Source organism: Phascolarctos cinereus, unplaced genomic scaffold (genome assembly GCF_003287225.1).
Source record: "Phascolarctos cinereus isolate Bilbo 61053 unplaced genomic scaffold, phaCin_HiC Scaffold_2;HRSCAF=192, whole genome shotgun sequence".
Taxonomy (NCBI): Eukaryota; Metazoa; Chordata; class Mammalia; order Diprotodontia; family Phascolarctidae; genus Phascolarctos; species Phascolarctos cinereus.
In genome coordinates this window covers 324776578-324799237 of record NW_027555625.1, presented here as the reverse complement: position 1 = coordinate 324799237, position 22660 = coordinate 324776578, and the positions used below count along the sequence as shown (strand labels likewise).

Here is a 22660-nt window from a genome sequence, read left to right as displayed (position 1 = left end):
ATGTTATTTTGTCTGTTTACTAACTGACTGAATGTCCACCTGTTTCCTACTCCCAAATTATGGGTTCTGTCCTAGGCCTTCTTCTCTACCACTATCTGGGTGATTTCATTAGCTCTCATGGGCTCAATAATCATGCAGATGGGTCCCAGATCTCCATATCCAGCTACGGGCCCTCTCCTGAGCCCCGGTTCTTCAACACCATGCCCAATTACCTACTGGACATTTCCAGCTGGATGTTTCTCTCACAGGCTTCTCAGATTCAACAAGTCCAAAACAACTCACTGGTGTTCCCCCTCCAGGATACCCCTCTTCTAAACTTACTGTTTCTGTTCATGGCATCCCAATCTAGCCAGTCATCTAGGCTTAAAACTCTGAAGTCATCTCTGACTCCTCACTCTTCCTCACCCAACAAATCCTGCCAAGTCTCACGGATAATTCCTCTACACCACTCACAATTCTGTCCCTTTCTCTCCATTCACATAGCTAATATCTCAACTGAGGCTCTCATTACCTCTCACCTGAACTACTGTCACAGCCTTCTAAATGGTCTCCACCTCTCATCTCTCTCCTCTCCAATCTATTCTCCAAACAGCTGCCAAAGTGACAGACGTCCTAAAACGTGGCTCTGACCGTGTCACTCAAATTTCAGTGGCTCCTCCCTATTGCCTCTAAGATCAAATACAGCTTTCTTTGTTCAGCCTGTAAAGCCCGTCATGACTGGGCCCCAAACTATCTTTCCAGCCTTATCACATATCACTTCTTTCACACACTCTTTGCTCCAGCAAAACTGGACTCCTATCTCTTCCTCACACACAAAACTCCATCTCTCATCTCCGTGTTTTGGAACGAACTCCCTCCTCACCCCCATTTCTTAGTATTCCTATCACAGTTTTTAGCTCAGATACTACCTCTGAAATGAGGCCTTTCCTGATCCTCCCAGGACATGCTAGTGACTCTCCTCCAGATTTGCCCTGGCTTTATTCTGTACACACTTAGGTGTTGTCTCTCTGTGAGCATGTGGACTACACCATTTTTCCCCCTTTCTATCTCCAGTAGCTGGCACACAATAAATGCTTGTTGACTGCCTGGCTGCCCAAGGTTACAATGCTAGCGACAGAAGATCTCTTGATTGTCAGTCTAGTAACTTTTCCACAACACCATTAAGTGGAGTAAAATGGAAATATTGGATCCCTAACAAGATTTTATACCCCAAGATTACCGGCCCTAGAGGAGGCTAACTCCAAACCCTGAAGAAACTGTTTAAGAAGCACCTTTGAATAGAACACCAACGACATCTTAGGCAAGAGTCTTAAAAGAGACTACCTGTTGATCCTGGGATAAAATTACACAAACTTTAAAAGGTACAACTGAACCTTGCTAATGACACTTGGTTTTCTTTTTTCCAAAATTAAATTACTGGGAAATTATGGCTTTTCAAAACATGAAGATTTAAAATCAACTGCTAAGTGTAAATTACATGACAGGAAAAGACAGAAAATCCTATTATGGTAGAGGGAAAGAAGGGAGGGGGGCGAGCATTGTTTGAACCTTGCTGTCATCAGATTTGGCTCAGGAAGGGAATAACATAATCAGTTAGGTATAGAAATCTAACTTGCCCTATAGGCAGTAGGAGGGAAAAGGGGAAAGAAAAGGGAAAGGGATAACAGAAAGGAGGAGAGACTGAAGGAGGCGGTGGTCAAAAAATATGTTTAATAGGAATGTAAATGTATAGCCTATATCAGATTGTGCGCCATCTCGGGGAGGGTGGTGGGGAGGAAGGGGGAGAAAAATTTTAAACTCAAAAGCATGTGGAAATGATTGTTGATAAATCAAAATAAATTAATAAAATAATTTTTTTTTAAAAAGACAATTAAAAAAAGAAAAAAATAAAATCAACTGCTAACCAGGTGGCATAAAATACTTTTTCAAGTATTTAAGTTATGTTTACAGTCTTAGGTCACCTTGCAAATATTCTTCCCTATCACTTTTGTACATAATCTGTTGCTCTCTAAAATAACTCCAGGTGAGAAGCTGGCCACTAAAAAAACATTCACTACATAGCAAAATTCTTCAACTAAGAAAGACCAGATCTAAAATATACTGAATGTCACTTTCCCACCGACAAATTTCTTCCATATAAAAAGAGATGTTTCTGTGAAGATATTACTATGATCTTGTCTTTTATCTCTGTCTAAAAAATTAAGAACTCAAATAATAATCCAGAAAGAAAAAATATTAAACGGGAATTATCTTCAGTGTGCTTTGATACTCTTCAAAGAGCAATAGACTTACCTTTCTCCAAGATCTTCAGGAGGGGATTCATCAAGGTGGGGCAGCTGAGAGTCTCTGATTTTGCTTTCTATGGAAAAATTTTTAAAGATTAATATTTTAGTATATCTTGTCTTTATATAATTAAGTGAAACGTACTTCAAATGCAATTTTCTGGAAATAAATTCACTATAATATGATTTGTGTAAAATGCTTGCAAGAAAGCTCATCTTCGAAACCATCTATGATTATAAATACAAAGTAACTTAAAAGAATGCTCTGTTTTTGCCAATAAAAAGTAAGGCTATATCACATTTATCTATTGGTACTCTACAGACTAATTTATTGTTTTTTTAAAGGCAGGAACAGAGAAGCACACAACAATCCAGACTTTTGGACTCCTCACTTCATACTTATAGAGTCTTTGAATCTTGTCTGCTTCCCTTTAAAAATTAAAAATTTTTTTTTGTTTTATTGTTGCCTTTTTTTACACCTGTCATTTCTCCTCAACATTCCCTCGCCTTTTCCTGCAACAGACCAAAAATTTTAAGCAATGACAACCAACAAAATAATCCTAATAGCTCCAACTAATATTGAATTCCATATCTATAGTCCTCTACCTTTTTTATTTTTGGTAATGATTTTATTTGCTAATTTGAATGGCCACATTCTTTACTAAGTTTGACCTAAAAATCAGGTCTCTATATTTAAATTCTTATAGATGTTTTAAAGTTTTACTCTATCTGTTTTTTATTTGTTGCTCAAGTGCTCTGCTCAACGAGCAATTTAAAAACACTAGACATAGCTGGAAACCTTATTCACATACTTCCAAGAAAAGTAAGTACTGTGGCTTTTTTCCCCCTATTTACATAATCAAACAACCTCTCCACTATTGTTAACGGGAAAATGTGGGGAACTGGTTTAATCTGAAGAAATTAAAATAATGAATATGATTTCTTTAATGACTCCTACTTATGTTCTCATTTCCTTCTATATTTTTCCCTTTCTCTTTTCCCTCACTGTTCTCAGTGAACTTGAATTAATTGAACTATGATTGTTAGAATAAATACTTAAAACATAAACTTTAGTCAAAAGTTTCTGTCATTACAGCCCTTTTAAAAATCGCTTTATGCTTCTCAAAATATTTCTCATTGGAGTGAAAATGTCTACCCTTTGTAGTAGGCCAAAAGTGACAGACACTTCAGGAAAAGCCATCCAGTAGGATCTAGCCCATAAACTGTAGAAATCCATCCCCTGCCCCTCCACTGGAATACATTTTGATCTTGTTTCATTTAAAGGAACTAAAAAGTGGTTACTTGGAAACTTTTAAATATTGGAAAAGAATTGGCCATTTTTTACTTTACTTTTTTAACATTCAAGAAAACTATTCTAAGCATGTTCAGTAATAATCAGAAGTAACAGGTGATGTCAACCAGTTCACAAATTTTTCTGCATTTGTGTTACATGTCTATATTTAAGTCCTCCACCTCCCTGAGAGGAAAATATGTAAAATCATTTTTTCCTAAGATAGCCTTCATTACAACTTGAAAGAGCTTGCTTTTTCAGAGCTATTGTTTATACCAAGGTAGTCATGGTAGCTTCCTTATCCTGAAGGCAGCAGTTGATTTTGCCAATTTAAAGGAGGCCAGACAGGGGGTTATTACAGTAGTATAAGAAATAAGTAATTAAGTGCTAACTAAAATGGCAAGTAACAATGGAGTGAGGAAGAGAGAGGATGGGAGATACTGAGATACTAGTAGTGGCAAAGACCTGACTTAGGACTAACTGAAGTTTCATGCCCGGAAGAATGGTTAGCACCAACAGGGGCATCAGAAGGCTGGTTGGTCAGATTCTGGAGGGAAGATGATGTTTTACACAAGTGGAGTTTGAAATGGCTTGGGAACATCTAGGTAAAGGTGAGAAGCAAACATGTGGAAAGGCAAGCTTGGTGCTTAGGGTGATGGTAAGACATAGTACTAAGATCTGAGTCATCCACATTACTAAACAAAGCCACTAGAATGGATGTGGTCGTCAAGAGAGAGTACAGAGAGATGGAGCTTTACTTCCTTGAAGTGAAAATTCATTCATTCATTAGACATTTTATAATAACTCACAAGACTAAAACAGTTTCCCTGAGTGAGGTGACAGAACTTTCTCCTTTCCTCTCACCCCGCAGGTGTGGAGGTAAGGACCTGTGCCCTCAAAACTCATCACGTATCTCTCTAATATATTTATCCAGTAACACTGTGTATTACATTATCTGTGTTGCTGTCTTACCCTCTTACAATACCAATAAGATCTCTGAGGCAGGGGATGCGTCTTACCTAAACGTTTATCTCCTCTAGCACAGTGGCCAGCACAAGTAATAACACCTATCATGTATATACCATGTATATAGCAATTTATGCACTTCAAATCAACAAATATTTCTCTGATAGGATATCCATAAAGAATATTTACATTAAATTCTACCAAGCAATGGGTTACATACTCTGTTATTCATTTCCATTATCAGTATTTAGAGAACATATTGGGATAAGTATCAAGGACACCCTATGGTCTGGAAACATGAATTCAGTCTACAGACCAACATGCCAGAAAACTGGTATCTCATTCATTGCAAGCACCATTTGTTTTTAACTGGGGATGGAGGGCCACTCAGGGGAGGAACTAGGGAAAACTAGAATAAGAGAACCAACCCCAGAGTCCCACAGCTGTAACAGCTCTCAGAGTTCCCTAGCCCCTACAAAAAGATTTGAGAGAGCAAGGAACTGAAGATTTGGGTTGAGTTGGTTTTCCTTTTCCCCCTTCCCCAGCCCCCCCCCAAGTTATTTTTAGGGCCCCACCACAGGAAGCGCTCTTTCTTGGCCATGCAAAGATTAGAGCTGCAAATCATAACCAGCCAACACCAACTTCCTCTTCTGGTAGCTGAAAATGGGTGCTACGCTTTTATATCCAACTTCAAAAAACCAAGTAGACTGCAAAGCTTGACAAGGAACTTAATTCAAAAGACAAGACACCGAACTTAGCCTGCATATTTCAGACAAGACTGTTACAAGAGGTGCCTGAGTGTGGCTCTGGGTGAGACCAAAGCTATAAAGATAGAGGGAAAACAGGGTATCTCAAAAGTTTAAAAAAAAAAAGTCTATGCGATGAATGGAAACTACGGAGCAAGGAGAAACAAACACCCATTAAAGTACAACTTCTTATAATGTGGCATAGCCGTAGACTGCTAGATAACCACAACAGCAAAGACACCAGCTTGGTGCTCTGCAGAACAAACGATAGGGGGTGGAACCCACTGTTTTTTCTTTCCAAGCAATTTCGTCAGCGTTATGAGTCTCTGCAAATAACAGGCCCAGCCAGAGTCAAAGAGTAGATGCTCAGGCTGTAAATAAGTCCTCCTAGCCATAAAATTCATCACCATTTATTATTTACCAATAAGGCAAATGACTCGATTCCCACCTTTCAGAAGCTTAGGAGGGAATAGCTTTGTGCAAGCTTGGCAATAACAATTTGTCACAATCCCAATCCTTCTCTAGGACTAATAATTAATTACGTCACTAAGTTGGCCCCATCCCCAGAGGTTCACCTGTGCCTTGGAACACACTCTCAGCCAATTTACCTCGGTGACCCCAACACCACCACCAACTCTTATTAGTACATTCTGGTTTGCTTCAATAAACATTAATAGTTTACTATGCACAGCGCGCCCCCCACTCGCCACTCCCTTTTTGGATGCTTTTTAGTCTACTTACCAACTTCAGAAGGCTTCCCAGCTTCAAATCCCTCTCCCTTATCCAATCTCCCACCCTAATGTAAAGTAGCCCCCTCCCTCCGCAGGGGGCTTCCGCCCACTCAGTTCTGGCACTGCGGGCACTGGTCAGGGGACAGGCCACAAGGGAAGGTCCCAAAGAGTAGGACAGGGGATCTTGTTAAGGGCTCCCGCTATGGAGTTAAACGAAGGGATGGTGATCTAAGTGGATGATGGATCAGGATGAAGCGAAGGGTCAGTGCGGGTGCTGATGGAGCCAAGTAACAAGTAGTGGGGAGTCACTGACCAAGTCATGGGGGCCGGAGGGCGTCAGAGGGGGATAGTCACCGTGAGTGGGAGGGCTCCTGGGGGTCTCCCAAAAACAGGTCGTGGGAGTCACTGGGGAAACAGGCGCAGGGTAGGATGAGGTGTGTGTGTTTTGGGGGGGGCGGCTGACCAGGTCACTAGGGGTAGCCGTGGAGGTCCCTGGGGGGGCTCATGGGGAGGGGCAGAGAAGTAAGGCGGGGGGTGGGGAATTCCCTGCGGAGCAGGTGGTTGGGAGGGTTGGCTGGCCAAGTGATAGGGTAGTCCCAGGGGGATGGTCACAGGGGGCAGTCTCTGGGGTGGGTGGGTGCGGTAGTTGATGGGGCTTTGGGGAAGGAAGCGCCCCTGGAGGGGTGGTGGGGAGCCGGAGGACTAGGCGGACAGACTCCCGGGGCTGGGCGCAGCACCCCAGCACCCCATCCTCGCCCGCTACCTCGGAAGCGGCTGAGCAGCGCCGGGTTGCTGAAGCCGTGGCTGCTGAGGAAGGCGCACGGCCGCTCGGGACTCCTGTTCTGAGGATCCGCGTCGTCCTCGGGCTCCGCGCTTGCTGACTCGGCCAGCACCGCACCGTGCTGCGACTGGGGGCTAGGAGTCCTGCTGCGGGCACGTTTTGGGGGCATCTCGAGCTTCCTCTCGAGCTTCCTCATGGCCTTTACTCAGCGGCCGCCACCCGCTGAGTCCCAGGAGCCCGGTGCGGTGCTGGCCGCGCAGGCGCACTGCGGCTCCGGCAGGGCCGGCCACGCCCCTCACCTCCCTCGAAGGCCGGAGGGGGAGAGCGCCCCACCCGCCCGGAGGGAGATTGCACAATGACTGGCACCGCTGCTGTTTTCGCAGCGACCCCGGAAAAAGTGCGGTGCCTTTGAGTCTTCTGTAGTTGCAGAATCTCAGAGCCCTCCGGGCCGGACCAAATGTAGGCAGAAATCTCCTTTACAACTTCATCTAGCTTTTGCAGGAGACCTCCTGAGAGGAGCAATTCACTACTCGCCAAGGCATGCACCCCCGCACACACCCATTGAGGCAGCCTGTTCTACTTTGGGGTACCAGTATGTTAATCAGTTTTTACTTATATTAGAACCTTCCATTTGCCATATTGCAACTTCCACCTGTGTGGGATGCCACTCATTTTAAAGAACACACAGAGGTATCCAAGGAGAAACAGAAAGTTAATTTATTATTATTATTTCAAACCTCGAGATTTGGGTGTCCCTCCACCAGAATGCTCTGATGAAAGGAAACAGACTACAGGAGCAAAGGACCTGATTAAATAGCCCTAATGGGCAAATCCCCCTCCCACCAACTGGCCAATGTTTGGCTCACATTCTCAATGTCCATAGGAACTGAAAACAAAACAATGAACACAATATACATATCTGTATATTTCTTAGTTTGCTGAAGTAATACCAAAGAAGCAATTAAAGATGTGTGGTCAAGGTAGACACTGTAGCCAGGTCACCATGACCGAAATATAGCAACAGGTGTATCAACAAAATATGGGGGGGGGGGGCACGGCTTCTTCAGGAGTTTCAGGCTTGGCAAACTGTAACTACTTAACAATGCCATGGGGGCGGGGTACTTGGGGTTGAATTCCCATAAATCAGATGATTTCTAGTAAACTGAAACTTGGGCCTGTCAGGCTGCTCTGCCTTGAGTCTAATACAATTTCTATTTATTCTTCTAAGAAGTTTTCCCTTATCCCACTCAGCCTTATGCCAAACCATAATTACGCTGAGGAGTCTTCACTGGGACATCCCATTCAATCCCTACTCTTCTCTCATACTCTCTGAAGACTCCTCACAGCTAGCCATTAAATCTTAACAACCATCAGGGTGGTCTCAAACTGGCACCCAACCCTGACTCTTCAGAACCATCAGCTTGATTTCTCCTTTCCCTTCCATCTTAACCAGAGTGGACAAGGAATCTTACATACAAGGGAGACACACCAAGAGTAAGACAATAATTCCCCTCAAATTTTACAGTCATTCAAACTCTTCTCAGCTCTTTTTTCTTCACTCTCTAACCGTCACCCCTTTAAGTAAATGCAGGAACGGTTGATCTAAGCATTGACAAATCAAAGGGGCAGTCCCTTTATAGATATAGATACAGAAACCCAAAAGAAAACAACAATGAAAAGTCCCTTTAAGATTCAAAAAGTCTTTTCTTATACAGCTGTCTGGCACAAAACAGCATCAGTGAAGTCCTCTGATCCTTGGTATTTGTTCCAGCCATCTCCAGTACAGCATCTCAGCACCTTCTTCTTCTTGTCTTCTTGTAGGAACCAGCTTTCTATCCATTCTCCTACAAAAGTGATCTTAACACAATTTTAAATTACAATTTCTAATCCTTATAACCCTGATCATTTTTACAAACTCAAAATTGGAATCATGGCCAATTGTCATATTTAAGAAATTCACATCAGAACCCAGTATCTTATACTTTACATTAATCCATTATTAATCTCCTCACCAGGGGGATGAGATTTCACTGATGGATTAATAACAGGCTCCAGTACATACATATCAATTTTTAACACAGTACATATAAGATCTTAAACTTTTAGTCATGCCATGTTTCTTTGATAGCATTTACAAAATAAACCACAAGCCATTCTGCTTTTAACATTATTAATTGTAACAAAACTTTAGACCAATATGATGTTATCCAAATAACAAAATAACATTCTCACAAGCCACTAATTGTCTCCATACCATTATCAAGAATTAAAGGACCCTGACTCAAAAGGGAACACACACAGGAACAGTAGTCCCAGTTCTATAATAATCTAAGATGTTCCATAACCACTTCCTAAGGAACATCTCCAAAGTGAGGCCTAAATAGCTTGCATGCATTTCCACTTGTTCACAACCTTACTAAGTTGGTATAAAAGTCCTTAAGTAACACAAATTCCAGAGTATTGTCAAGTAACTGAATTCCTAGTTATCACAGAATCCCTAAATATCACAAAATTCCTTGGTTAAAAGGTGTTGTAATAAAGTCTCACATTGGTAACAGTAAGAAATTGATTACAGGAAAGAAAAAAGATACTACTGCCCTTAGAACACTTTTAAACAAAGGGAACATCTCAAAGTGAGTCCCAAGCATTTTGTACAAATTTCTGCACATGTTCTAGTTCTAGATAAAAATATTATTAGATTTCTCAGTAAGATAACACAAAAGAGCTCACATCTTATACTGACTACTTGATCATAGAAACCTACTATAGAAGGAAAAAGAGCAGGGACTGGTGATGTGTCAAATATGACAGGATAAAACATCCTAAGCTTTGTTTAAATTCAGATAGAGTCACAGTTCTCCAATCATGCAGTACCTGTTTTTCCTCATAGCCAGACTCAGGAATAGTCAGGTGGGAAACACTCCTTTCCAAAGGAACACAATGGGGAAACTGAGTCAGAAGGATCCCATCCTAGATTGAGGCTAAGATCGTCCCCTCAGCCTTTTCCCAGATAAGTCACATTTACCTCCACCTGTTACCAGTACAGAATCACATTCCCTGGCATTTCTCTCAGACACTGATTTAACTGCAGACAACTATATCCAAATTCAAACTCAAAACAAAATTAGTTGTAGTCCCAAGACCCTTTTACCTCGAACAACAAGTCTCACTAATCACAGCTTAAAGCCAGATACAATTAATTTTGCTTCCATAGAGTTGCAATAAACAACAAAAATTTACCAAGACTCACATAAGAAATCTCACTTTACATCTTTCCTTCTCAAGTTTAAACTTGTCCTGTACAAAAGCCAATCATTAGAAATCATTTCTATCTATTATACATAAACTTGCAACTTCTCAACAAGCTAAGTTCATTGTTTAGGAACTGCATAATAAGGGGAATTGCCACCTACCCCAGAGAGGGCTGATATTGGTGCCACATTCCCTTTCTTTTCCACATACAATAATTAATTAACCCTCTTAGGTTTTAGCATTAAAACAATAACCCCAAATAATTTAGTTAACAATCTCACAAATTTCATAAATGATAACAAAACAATTTTAACTAAATTCAGAATGCCCCAACAGCCAAATTCATACCTTTTTCTCTTTTCTCTATTTTCACAATTAATTTAACATTCCAGATTATAAAAGAAATTGCCCTTCCAGCAACATAACTAATACAATTGAAAACAGACCCTATAAAAAAAAAATCTTTCTTTCTTCCTAGACCCGTTCACTAGGTCCAACAGTCTCCTGGGGCCACTCCCATAGACTGGCTTCTCTCTCTCTCTCTCTTTTTTTTATGCTAACCCATCATTGTCTTTTACTGGTCTGATAGCCCCAGACTACATCCAGAATCCTGCTTCTACCTCAATGCCATTCCCAATCAAGATACTTCAAAGCCTAGACTCCCTACGACCACTAGCCCGTGCCTTAAGAGCCTGGCTCATACTACGCATCCCCCAACAAACCCGGTTCTTAGCCTTAAGAAGGAATCTAACAACATTTTACTTATATAAACAAATTGCTTTTTTGACAACACAGATGATACAGTTGCCTACCAAATTATACAATAAAGGAAAATTTTAGAAATACAACAATACCGTGCTTGAGAACCAAAACCAATTAATAATATCTCTGGGAATGAATTCTACCACCATCCCCTCACTAAACAGTAAACCAAAGTAAATAAAACTTTCTTGGGGCCACATAGTTAATAAATTTCTTAATGCCGGATAACAATATATGCTCTATACCCTTGGCCCTTTATAAAGAGATAGTATCCACAAATTCATATATTTCTTCAATATTTCAGTTCCCCATTCATGTCCATATTTTCTTGCAAAAGTTTTACAAACAGTTTGGAATCACCTATTGTAACATCTCAGGTCAGCTTAAAATGTACTGGGCCAGTGTTCTAACTACTTCTTTTTGCTTTCCCTTCAGATAGACACCTCTGGAGCTTGATAATTAATTGAACACTACACAGCTTTCTTTTTACATTTCTGAAGGGAGATAATTGAATCTCTCCCTCCCCTCTCTCTTGCCAAATGGCTTTTACAACTTTACTATGCATTCTGAACAATTCCTTACACAATTTTCCCCCCACTATTCTTTAGTTTCTTTCAATTTACTTTAATAACATTCAAATTATGAAAAGCCACTTGACATAACAATGCAGAAGTTTACCAATTTGCAGATCCTTACATTTTCCCAATTTACAATGTAATAAATTCTGAACATTACATTTCATTTTCTTGGCAGCTACCGAACCCAAACAAGCACTTGGCACAGCTACCAGCTGCCCATAAAATACCTTTTGTTTGTATTCTGGTACACAAAAAACTTTTCTCTTTTAGGTAAGGCAGGGAATGGTTAAAGACTTATTTAGCCTGCCTCCCTTTGATCTGATTTTTCTCTCCTGCTCTCCCTCTCACATCACCCTACCCCTCTAAGGCTGCTGTTACCAGGGAGGAGGGGAGTGGGGGGGAGAAACAAAGTGGCTGCCTGACTGCAAAGGATCAGATTACACACACAAATGCTCAATCATACACACAGACAAACACAAACATAGAAAATTGCTGTAAAATCCTCAAATCATATTTAACCATTTTCTTTTCTCTTTCCCTTTATATTTTGGTGGTTCATTACAATTCTAAAGCTTATTCCCTAAGGGATTATTTTCTTGGTATACCTTCCTTCTGCTCTGTTGTGCTGGGTTAAAATTTATCTGAAAGTCTGTTGCCAGACTCTCCCAGGTCATTGATCTACAAATTTTCTCAGGAGCTCACCTTAGGCCCTCCCGGAGGGTTCGCACCCTTCCCTCAGTCACCTGAGCGCTCACCTGTTGGAGTCTCTCCAAGGAAGACCCACAAGTTCTGGCACGTCCTCAGATTAAACATGTATAACTTACGTGACTGCTCTCTCTACCAGTGGGAGTTTTACACTTGCACCGCTGTACCAGAGCTTTCCTTTTTTTTTTTTTCTTCTTTCTTTTTCCCAGGGGTGGTTTCTGTTCCTCCGAGCTCCTCTCTTCAGGACGTCTGCCGCCCAGGAGGGAGACCGATCTCTAAGTCTGAGAGCCACCCAGAAAATGGCTTCTGGGCGCCTGCTCTCAGCCCTTAGAGAGGGTCAACTCCTAAGAGGCTTATTTCCCGGCCAATGCACCAAACTGTGTGGGATGCCACTCAAATTAAAGAACACACAGAGGTATCCAAGGAGAAACAGAAAGTTAATTTATTATTATTATTTCAAACCTCGAGATTTGGGTGTCCCTCCACCAGAATGCTCTGATGAAAGGAAACAGACTACAGGAGCAAAGGACCTGATTAAATAGCCCTAATGGGCAAATCCCCCTCCCACCAACTGGCCAATGTTTGCCTCACATTCTCAATGTCCATAGGAATTGAAAACAAAACAATGAACACAATATACATATCTATATTTCTTAGTTTGCTGAAGTAATACCAAAGAAGCAATTAAAGATGTGCAGTCAAGGTAGACACTGTAGCCAGGTCACCATGACCGAAATATAGCAACAGGTGTATCAACAAAATATGGGGGGGGGGGCACGGCTTCTTCAGGAGTTTCAGGCTTGGCAAACTGTAACTACTCAACAATGGCATAGTGGGAGGTACTTGGGGTTGAATTCCCATAAATCAGATGATTTCTAGTAAACTGAAACTTGGGCCTGTCAGGCTGCTCTGCCTTGAGTCTAATACAATTTCTATTTATTCTTCTAAGAAGTTTTCCCTCATCCCACTCAGCCTTATCCCAAACCTCAATTACTCTGAGAAGTCTTCACTGGGACATCCCATTCACATATTATTCCTAGTTCTTCCCTCAGGAACCAAGCTGAACAAAACTAATGACTTTTCTGCATGACTGCCCTTCAATAGTTGAGTGAATAAATTAGAAACATTTACTATGTGCCAAACTCTCCATTAAGTCCAGGGGATACGAATATGAAATCCAGACAGTCCCTTCAAGGAGCTTACATTCGAATGGGGAGGAGACTGCATGTAGAAGGGAGTGATAGCCAGGGAAGGGAATTTTGGCTTGGGAAAGCATACGGAAGGTGAGCAGACCCAGAGGAAGGTGAAGTGATACTCTCTTTTCAAGAAGCAATAGTAGTATTGATGTGATTACAGTTCCCAGGACAAGAGGTAGAAGTGGAGCTAGGGAGAATAGGCTATGGTGGCTTCGGGCAGTTAGCAAGAAAATGACCAGGACAGAGGGCTAGGAGGGGTGTGAAGCTTGATCTAGTCTGGGGACAGCTGTACCTGAACCTAGCTATTGATTTCCCTAAATCTTCTCTGCTTCCAACAATCCACAAATGACATCACCATCTTTGTGTGTGGCTGAGTTGAAGTTCATGGAAGTTGAGGAAATTGATGAATTGAGAAGCAAGGGTAGTTGAGGGGACATCAACATGTAAATTGAAGTTTCCTACTATAATAAGGTTAGGGGTGCTGGAAGAGAGAGGCAGACTGTGAGCTATGTGCTGACCTTGAGAAAGCAGGGAGAAGGACCTACTGCTTGGGAAGAGCAGGAAACTTTGCCCTTTGATGAATGAGACTGCATTTTCCCTAGGAACTCATACGATTATAATCTAAATGCCACACTGGGTTTAGGTCAGGTTTAAGGTTTAGGAGATGAATTCAGGGCTGCTTAAAGAGTCCATTCCTCCAGTCAGTTTCACTTCCTACAGGAAGTACATTAGTACACACTTACTGTACCATCTTAAGGTTGAAGCCCTAGCCCCAATAGGGAAAGACCTCAAACTTGTTGCACATTCCATGTGACTAGTAATTCCACCGAATAGCAACTTTGGGGTTCGTTTCTTCTTATTGTGGCTCTTTTTCCTGTTCCAGATTCTGCAGTTCAGTATTCTGTTGTTTCCTGGTTGGAACAAAGATGTTTTTCACCGCTACTGCCTCCAAAGTTGCTATCTGAATCCTGTTGTTGCTGCCAGCCCCAGCACCATTTCTTCAGCAAAATATCACTGCTCTAAGAGAATAAGACAATCTTGGCCAATATACTTCAGGGCTAGTCGATACGTTTCAAGCTCTTTTTAGTTAGCAAACTGCATCTGGCTGAGACCAGTCCAAAATACCCTGAGACTCTGGAAGACTCAAAAAAGCTCTAGAGACACTTGAGGGAATGGGAAAAGTCTGGAGGCCACCAGAAGCACTGCCGGAGGGCCCAGTCTGTACCCACCTGCTTCCTTGGGCTATTCACTAGACTAGCCCTTTGAAACACCAATGGAAAAGGAAGATTATTATTGTTGTTAGGTGAGTTGGAAAAAGCTGTGGAAAGGGTCAGAACGAATAAATAAATAAAAAGCATTTATTAATCACAGGGAATACAATGGGACAATATAAGTGAGTTAAAAACAAACATGTTTTGGTGATTCACATGGGGGCTCTCTTTTGCTGAGCTTTGGGAATGGGAATACAAAAGAGAAATAGTCCTTGCCCTCTTGGAGCTCACATTCTGATTGGAGGAGACTACATCACCTGAGAGTAATGGCCTGGGAAGAGTACTTTGATTTGGGTTCCCAGGGAGCCATATGGGGGTTGGTTGATTATCCCATCTCAGAAGCAAGGTTGGTATTGATTTGATTACTCTTAGGACTAGAACTAGAAGACCCTAGTTCTTGTAATAGCCACCAACTTGTGTGACCTTGGGGCATTTACTTCCATTCTCTGGGCATGCCTCATTTTCTTTTTTTGTCAAAGGACAATTCCAGCTTTGTTTTTGGTTTCTCATTTCTTCTTCCCTCCTAACACTTGAGCTGCCTAAGAGTGAGAGTGTGTTGTGTGTGTGTGTTGTGTGTGTGTGTGTGTGTGTGTGTGTGTGCATTTCTTTGAAGTTTAGAGATGGATAAATGAACTGAGAAGACATTAGGTTTGGATGCAGATATAAACCCTAGGGGTTAAAGAGGATATTAAGGGTTGTTTTTCCAGTACTTTGTAAGGCCTCTCCTGGGGGGGGGTGGGGGTGCAGCTCATTCTGTAGCTCATCCTGTAACTTGAGAGAGTCCTACAGTCTGTTTCCCCTTATCTTTTTTTTATGCTTTAAAAAATTTTTTTTTATTAATTTATTTTTAGTTTTCAACATTCACTTCCATAAGATTTTGAGTTTTAAATTTTTCCCCCTCCCTCCCCACTTCCTTCTCCAAGACAGCGTGCAATCTGATATACATTCCTATTAAACATATTTTCACATTGGTCATGTTGTAAAGAAGAATTAGAACCAATAGGAGGAACCACCAGAAAGAGGAAACAAAACAAAAAAGAAGGAAAAAAAAAGAGCAAATAGCATGCTTTGATCTGCATTCTAGCTCCACAGTTTTTTCTCTGGATGTAGATAGCATTTTCCATCATGAGACTTTTGGAGATATCTTAGATCCTTGCATTGCTAAGAAGAGCAAAGTCTATTGTGTGGGATAGGTATCCTCATTTTCCAAATTAAACTCAGAGGCTTCTCAAAGTAGAAAGCAGAAAGGAATTTTTATTACGATTTGGAGAAAAAGGGCGGCTTCACTCTGAAAGCATTTCAGTGTCAGACCACACCGAAGTTCCCCTCCCTAACCCCCCTTCCTCTTAGCCCATAGTTACAAGCCTTGAGGGTACAATCTACACACTATAAATCTTCCTGGTGACAGGTGACAGTGACAAAGTATAGGACAAGCACATGTGGTTATCTTGCAATGTTCGAATTCTGCAGACTCTTGTCAATTCCTGTTCCCCCTTCAGGGCCCCTTGCAGATGTGGTCATCCTGTGCCTTTTGTCCTTGTTTGATGGACAACCATTTGTTTTTACAGTTGGGCAAGAGGCCAAGTGTAACATCGTGTATTTTATGAGTTGAGGTCTTCACCACATTCCATTCACTATCAAAGTTAGTCATTGAACAATGTGGCTGTTATTGTGTACAGTGTTCTTTTGGTTCTGCTTGCTTCACTCAGGATCAGACCATACAAGTCTTTCCAGGTTTTTCTGAAGTCAGCCTGCTCATCATTTCTTATAACACAATAGTATTCCATTACATTCATATACCACACCTTGTTCAGCCATTCCCCAATTGATGGGCATCCCCTCAGTTTCCAATTCCTTGCCACAAATAGAGCTGCTATAAATATTTTTGTATATGTGGGTCCTTTTTCCATTTTTATGATCTCTTTGGGACATAGCCCTAGAAGTGCTATTTGCTGGGTCAAAGTGTATGCACAAGTTTATATAGCCCTTTGGACATAGTTCCAAATTGCTCTCCAAAATGGTTGGATCAGTTCACAACTCCACCAACAATGAATTAATGTTCCAGTTTTCCCACATCTTCTCCAACATTTATCATTTTCCTATGTTGTCACATTGGCCAATCTGATAGGTGTGATGTGGTAACTCAAAGTTGTTTTGATTTGCATTTCTCCAATCAATAGTGATTTAGAGCATTTTGTCATATGACTATAGATAGCTTTAATTTCTTTATCTGAGAATTGCTTGTTCATATCCTTTGACCATTTATCAATTGGGGAATGACTTGTATTCTTATAAATTTGACTTAGTTCTCTATATATTTTAGAAATGAGGCCCTCATCAGAAATACTATTTGTAAAAATTCTTTCCCAGTTTTTTGCTTCCCTCCTAATCTTGGTTGCATTGGCTTTGTTTGTGCAAAACCTTTTCAATTTAAAGTAATTATCCATTTTGCATTTCATAATGTTCTCTATCCCTTGTTTAGTCATAAATTCTTCTGTTCTCCATAAATCTGACAGGTAAACTATTTCTTGATCTTTCAATTTGCTTATAGTATCAGCCTTCATACCTAAATCATCTACCCATTTTGACTTTATTTTGGTATATGGTGTAAGATTTTGGTCTATGCCTAGTTTCTGTCATACTCTTTTCCAGTTTTTCCAGCAGTTTTTGTCAAAAAGTGAGTTCTTATCCCAGAAGCTGGAGTCTTTGGGTTTATCAAACAGTAGATTACTATAGTCATTGACTGCTGTGTTTTGTATACCTAACCTATTCACTGATCCACCACTCTTTTCCTTGGCCAGTACCAAGTAATTTTGATGATTGCTGCTTTATAATACAATTTAAGATTTGGAATAGCTAGGTCACTTTCCCTAGCATTTCTTTTTATTAGTTTCCTTGATATTCTGGACCTTTTGTTCTTCCAGATGAATCTTATTATTTTTTCTAGTTCTATAAAATAATTTTTTGGTAGTTTGATTGGTATAGCACTGAATAATTGTCATTTTTATTATATTAACTTGGCCTACCCATGAGCAACTGATGTTTTTCCAGTTATTTAGATCTGACTTTATTTGTGTGGAAAAGTGTTTTGTAATTGTGTTCATATAGTGTTGACTTGAAAGTTGGTTAAAGAGACAACAAGCTAGGTGATAAGTAAATTCATATTGTTTTATTTCCTTATTCCCTTAAGTAGCACATGTACATGGAATCAGAGCTTTAACTCTGATTGACTCAAGCAATTTTTGGAGGACATTTAAACCCTGGCTCAGGATGTCTGTGTTACTGAAAAAAACACAGCCTCCATACATTTTTTTAACATATAGCATGGGAAAGGAAGTTTCTTGGTTGAATAGGTTGTAAATACAATAAAATAGGAGAATGTCAAAGTGTCAATTGAAATTACAGATCCAGGATATCTCTTTCCCCTACATAACATATGTCCACAGGACACCAAGATAAGGAAAAGTGTCAGTAATAACAGGAAGAATGCTGGTCAGTTCCATCTGGTCCTGGAATTTGCTGACACAGGAAGGGGTGTTTTTAGTTCACTCAGAGAGAAAATATTAATTCAGGTTTTTGGCTCTTATTGGGGCTCAATTGATCTTAGATGATTATCATTTCCTCCTTTTGGTCAAAGGTAAGCCTAAGGCTTCACCTGTAGACCAAGAAAGGTGTAGGGGGAAAAAAAAGCCTTCCTCTTCCTCAGGGGATGGAAAGAGATGATCCTGGAGTCTGAATCCAGAAGTTGGCAGCTATGGGAGTAATCACATAGTAGACCTGATAGGGGCTCTTAGAAGATGTATGAGTTGATAATTGAGAGAAAATAGCATAACATAAATCTTTAGTTAAAGGCACATAGAGATGGTTCAGTTTTCCCACGTAGGGCTAGGTTCAAACAATACAACAAAGTTTTCTCTTCATTCACAAAATTGCATAATTACATCAAGTTAGATACAGATTAAATTACTTAGAGTGTTCACAATAGACTAGTTTTGAGAAGGGAGATTTACATGTCACTAGGATAACCAAGAAAACCTTAGACACGAACCATACAAATCAATACAATCATTATTACCAATGTTAACTAACATTAAGTTCCTTGCTCACGTACAATAGATTTAATTCATAGGCAGTTCAAAAAGGGAGCTCCGCTTCTCTGGTTTAGATTTAGAAGTTCCCAGATAATTCCGTTTTAGTATAAATTAGTACAATCACTAAAATTTGGTTCTCCATTTTTGATATCATCTGCTGCTTCTGTTCTTACCTACATCCTGTACCTGGTATAAGAATCGTTTAAAATCCAACCATAAAATGAGCTCTCCTGCCTTTTAAAATTACCAGATACTTTAATAAAGGAGAAATAATCTCACCACTATCCTATACAATGTTTGGTGAAAAATCTAAATTTGAGATATTCTTACCAAAACACGCTTAAAGCTTGGATTTCCATGACAGATGCGTTTTGGAAGCCAATCATATACATCTGTATATAATTCTTAGAGGAATCAGTTGCTTTTCTCAAAATTTGCTACCTATATAATTAGACATCTATCACATTACATCTTTGTCTTATTACTTTGTCCAAACAGTTCCTCCTTCGGAGGGTGTTATCCCTATATTATTATTATTTGGCCATGAATGTAAGTTAAAATTGTAAGCTATTCATACTTGCATCCTATTATGGTAACTCAGAGTTGTTCCAGAGGGACAAGGTCATATATCATATCAGAAGGAAAGAACTTCCTTAGCTCTATTTGATTCAAGGCATGAGTCATATCTGATAGCCAATCATGTAGTCACTGGATGTTAAAAGCAGGGCTTAGGATTAATTAAGTGGCGAATTTTTCCTTTTCAGAAAGGAAATAGCACAATTTGGAAATAGAGTCAGGAAGATCCTACCTAGGCTGTGTCCAAGGTCATCCTCAAAACTCTTCCCAGGCACAGACATCCACCTTTTTATCAGTTCTCAGCCTGCAGCACATGCCATTCTACTACTGGCTTTATGACAACTCAGACAATTATCCTGGTAATCAAAGATCAAAACAATAGTAAATTGCTGTCCCATAAAATCACATACCCTAGTTACAAGAATTTATTCTCACATGGGTAACAGTAAGAGATTGGTCTAATTCCTTTAAACGATGGGAACATCTTAAGGTGAGTCTTTAGAAGGCTGTATAAATTTCTTCACATGTTCTAATTCCAGATTAAAAATAATATTAAATTTCCCATTACGTTAACACAAAAGAGCTCATAAGTTACTACTCTTCACTAACATAACTACACTGGAATCCTATTCCTTAAACAAAACAAAGAGGTTACTAACTTTAACCTCACAAGTTGATGGATTTATGTCCTTGTTCACAAGCTTGTTTATTCTCTCTAATTATACTCATTCTGGAAGAATGAGACACTTCAGGATTTGAATCGTATACATATAAGTTCTAACACTAATTTAACTCTTGCTTAGGCCATGGAATGACTACAGATTCAGATCAAAACAGGAAGATCTCTTCTGCTTTACAGCTCATTACAATAATTTAGCAACAAATTATCTTGTAAATGAAAATTTAGTAGGCCTTCAAAAAAAAATTAAACAAGACATTTCTTCTAAAAGTATTTCCCTTTTTAAAAACAGTTTAAAATTTATCCTGATGTTAAGAAGAATAATCACTAAACTTTTATGAATAACATTAATTGGAAACTTTTAAAATAATAGATATCTCTCTTTTCTACCTTAAAAAATAAAAATAAACCTTTAAAATTGGAATTCATTAAACTAAGTTGGTGTAAAATATCCTTAAGTAACATAAATTCCGAAAGTACTAAAACAAACTAAATTCCTAGTTATTACAGAATTCCTAGATATCACAAAGTTCCTTAGTCAAAAAGGTGTTTGTAATGGAGAAAAAATTCAGTTTTTATAATGCATGAAGAATATACCCAATTAAATTAGCCTTATCACAATAACAAATATTATCAAGCCTTTAAAAATTTACTCAGTATTTTTTTTCCTTTGTCTTTAAATATATCACTGGAAATTGGGAAAAACTATTACATTCTGGAATCTCACATAGACAGTGAATGTGGTAGTCCATAAATCTCCAAATTAACATATCTCAAGGATTCTCTTTTACTCAGGAATTCCACAACACAGGAAACTTTTACACAGATTTGATAAGAATTTTAGGTGAAACTTCCTCTTAAAGGGTAAATAAAACTTGGAAGTTTATTCTAACCCATTCATTCTCCCCTATTTCTTATTTATTTATTTTTTGGAGGGGTATTAAGTCTTGATCTAATATCTCTAGATTATAAGAGAAATTGCTTTTTCAACAACATAGCTGATACAATTTGTTTACCAGATTACACCATATAAAAAATCTCAGAAATATAACCATACCATAAGCGATTATCAGGTATTTAAAACTTGAAACAGAACCAGTTAATTACCTGCTTACAATCATATATATCTCATTAAATGTTCACAGTTTTCAAATTATCCAATTTTATCACATCCTTTTAAAAGACTAATCCATATGTGCCATTTCTACCTCACAATGATCTCTCAAATTTTACAATCTAAGAGAGTTTTAGAAATACAATTTGGAAACATAGTAATAACACAAACAATAAACTTCAGATAACATCAGTTGCATTTCCAGATTATCACATATAGAAATTATTGATCTTATTACTCATGATATTTAAAAACAATTTCAAAGTTATCAGGTATGGAACAATTACATTAAATTAGAGAGATAATAATAATGTTGTCTAACATATGCCAGTTGTTGGAAGCACTTTACAATCATTATTACTTTTCCTTTTACAAATCTGGAAACAGGGTATACAGAGATAAAATAACTTTCCATAAATTCCAAAACTGGAACAGAGAAGTATGGGGCTTACCAAGAGTAGAAGTTGGCTTCTCACCTCATAATGCTATTGCCACGCCTTCCAGGCGTTTGAGCGGCTGATCCCAGGGCCTTCCCAGTGGCGATAATTCTTGGTGGCAGGGCAGATGGAATCTCATCACAGTTCTGACCTGTCCACTTCTGCCCTCCCCACAGCTGCATAATTTACTGAGGCTGGTGCTGTTTGCAGCTGCTGGGGCAGGGTGGGTAGAATGTACTGAACCTAGATGTTACTCCCAGGCCTTGCTTAGAAGGGTGAGCTGCAAGATGCTCATGGGCACAGGGACATTTGGGCCACTGCTAGTCTGTGATAGCTATCCCTCTCCTCCTTTTGCCAGATGGGGAAGGCTGATTTAAGTTTTTCCTACAATTCTCCAGCATTCTCTTCTCTTTTACAATCCCCTACTTGAGATGCTTATCTCTGAAGAGGGAGTGGGGAATGCTGAGGAATCAGGATTGGGAGGAGGTGTTTTAGCAGAGGGTGAGTTCCTGGAATTACCCCCAGTCTCAGAACTTTTCTCCAACAGTCCCAAAATGAACAACTTCCCAATTTCTTAATGATTAATCTCAAAACCTCCAGAATCTGCTAAGAAGTCTTTAGCTGTATCTAACTTTTCACTGTAGGTCTAAGCTGGCCAGGCCTAGACAATACCATGGTGAAGATGGTTGAGGAGGCCATGAAGCCCAACAAACGCAGACATCACGGGTCTGTGCCAGGACATGTTTTCCACAATGAACACATACCTAACTGGCAAGCTGACAGGAACCAGTGAAGTGGTGGCTTCTGCAACTTCTGGAAAATATGAATAAATCGACTAACTTAATGTATCTAGAAATGAAAGATATTGCAGTATACACAAGTAGAAATCTAAAGGATTAAACTAGAAATATGCAGCACTTCAGCCTTATCTGGATCAGATTACTTTAATTAAGGAGCAAGTAACAGCTCTAAAGCAGGCAGCTTACAAGTTGGATGCATATTCAAAGAAACTAGAAGCAAAGTAGAAGTTAGAAAAGTGATGAAAGAATTCTTTAGCACGAAGGCTTTAACCACAAGGATTTCATAAGAGCTAAAATGTGCAGATAGAACTTATCAAACTTCCAATGCTTCATTTCCATAAAGGGAAGCAGTGCTGTTGATCTAAGGAGAAACCCAGTTACCACCTTTGGTTGGATGTATAA

General features: G+C 39.7%; 1 protein-coding gene and 1 long non-coding RNA gene across 5 annotated transcripts in view; both read right to left on the bottom strand.

The window, feature by feature from the left end:
* SAMHD1 (SAM and HD domain containing deoxynucleoside triphosphate triphosphohydrolase 1) overlaps positions 1-7076 on the bottom strand; it is a 55377-nt gene extending 48301 nt beyond the window's left edge. For 2 of the 4 annotated variants that reach the window (XR_002326884.2, XM_020998817.2), the window contains exons 1-2: positions 6780-7072; positions 2293-2359 (exon numbers count right to left, since the gene is read on the bottom strand). Coding sequence is in view for 3 of the 4 variants with exons in the window: in XM_020998817.2 (XP_020854476.1) it covers positions 2293-2359; positions 6780-6993 (281 nt within the window). In the remaining variant the exon portion in view is untranslated. Of the gene's footprint in view, positions 1-2292; positions 2360-6779 lie in introns of all 4 variants that reach the window. The other 2 variants (XM_020998818.2, XM_020998819.2) reach the window with 2 other exon arrangements.
* Positions 7077-15786: 8710 nt separating this feature from the next.
* On the bottom strand, positions 15787-22261 carry LOC144455930 (uncharacterized). The gene is made up of 2 exons (XR_013484809.1): positions 21474-22261; positions 15787-19584 (listed from the first exon to the last, which is right to left on the bottom strand). It is a non-coding gene; the product is annotated as an uncharacterized LOC144455930 (long non-coding RNA).
* Between the last annotated feature and the right edge of the window lie 399 nt (positions 22262-22660).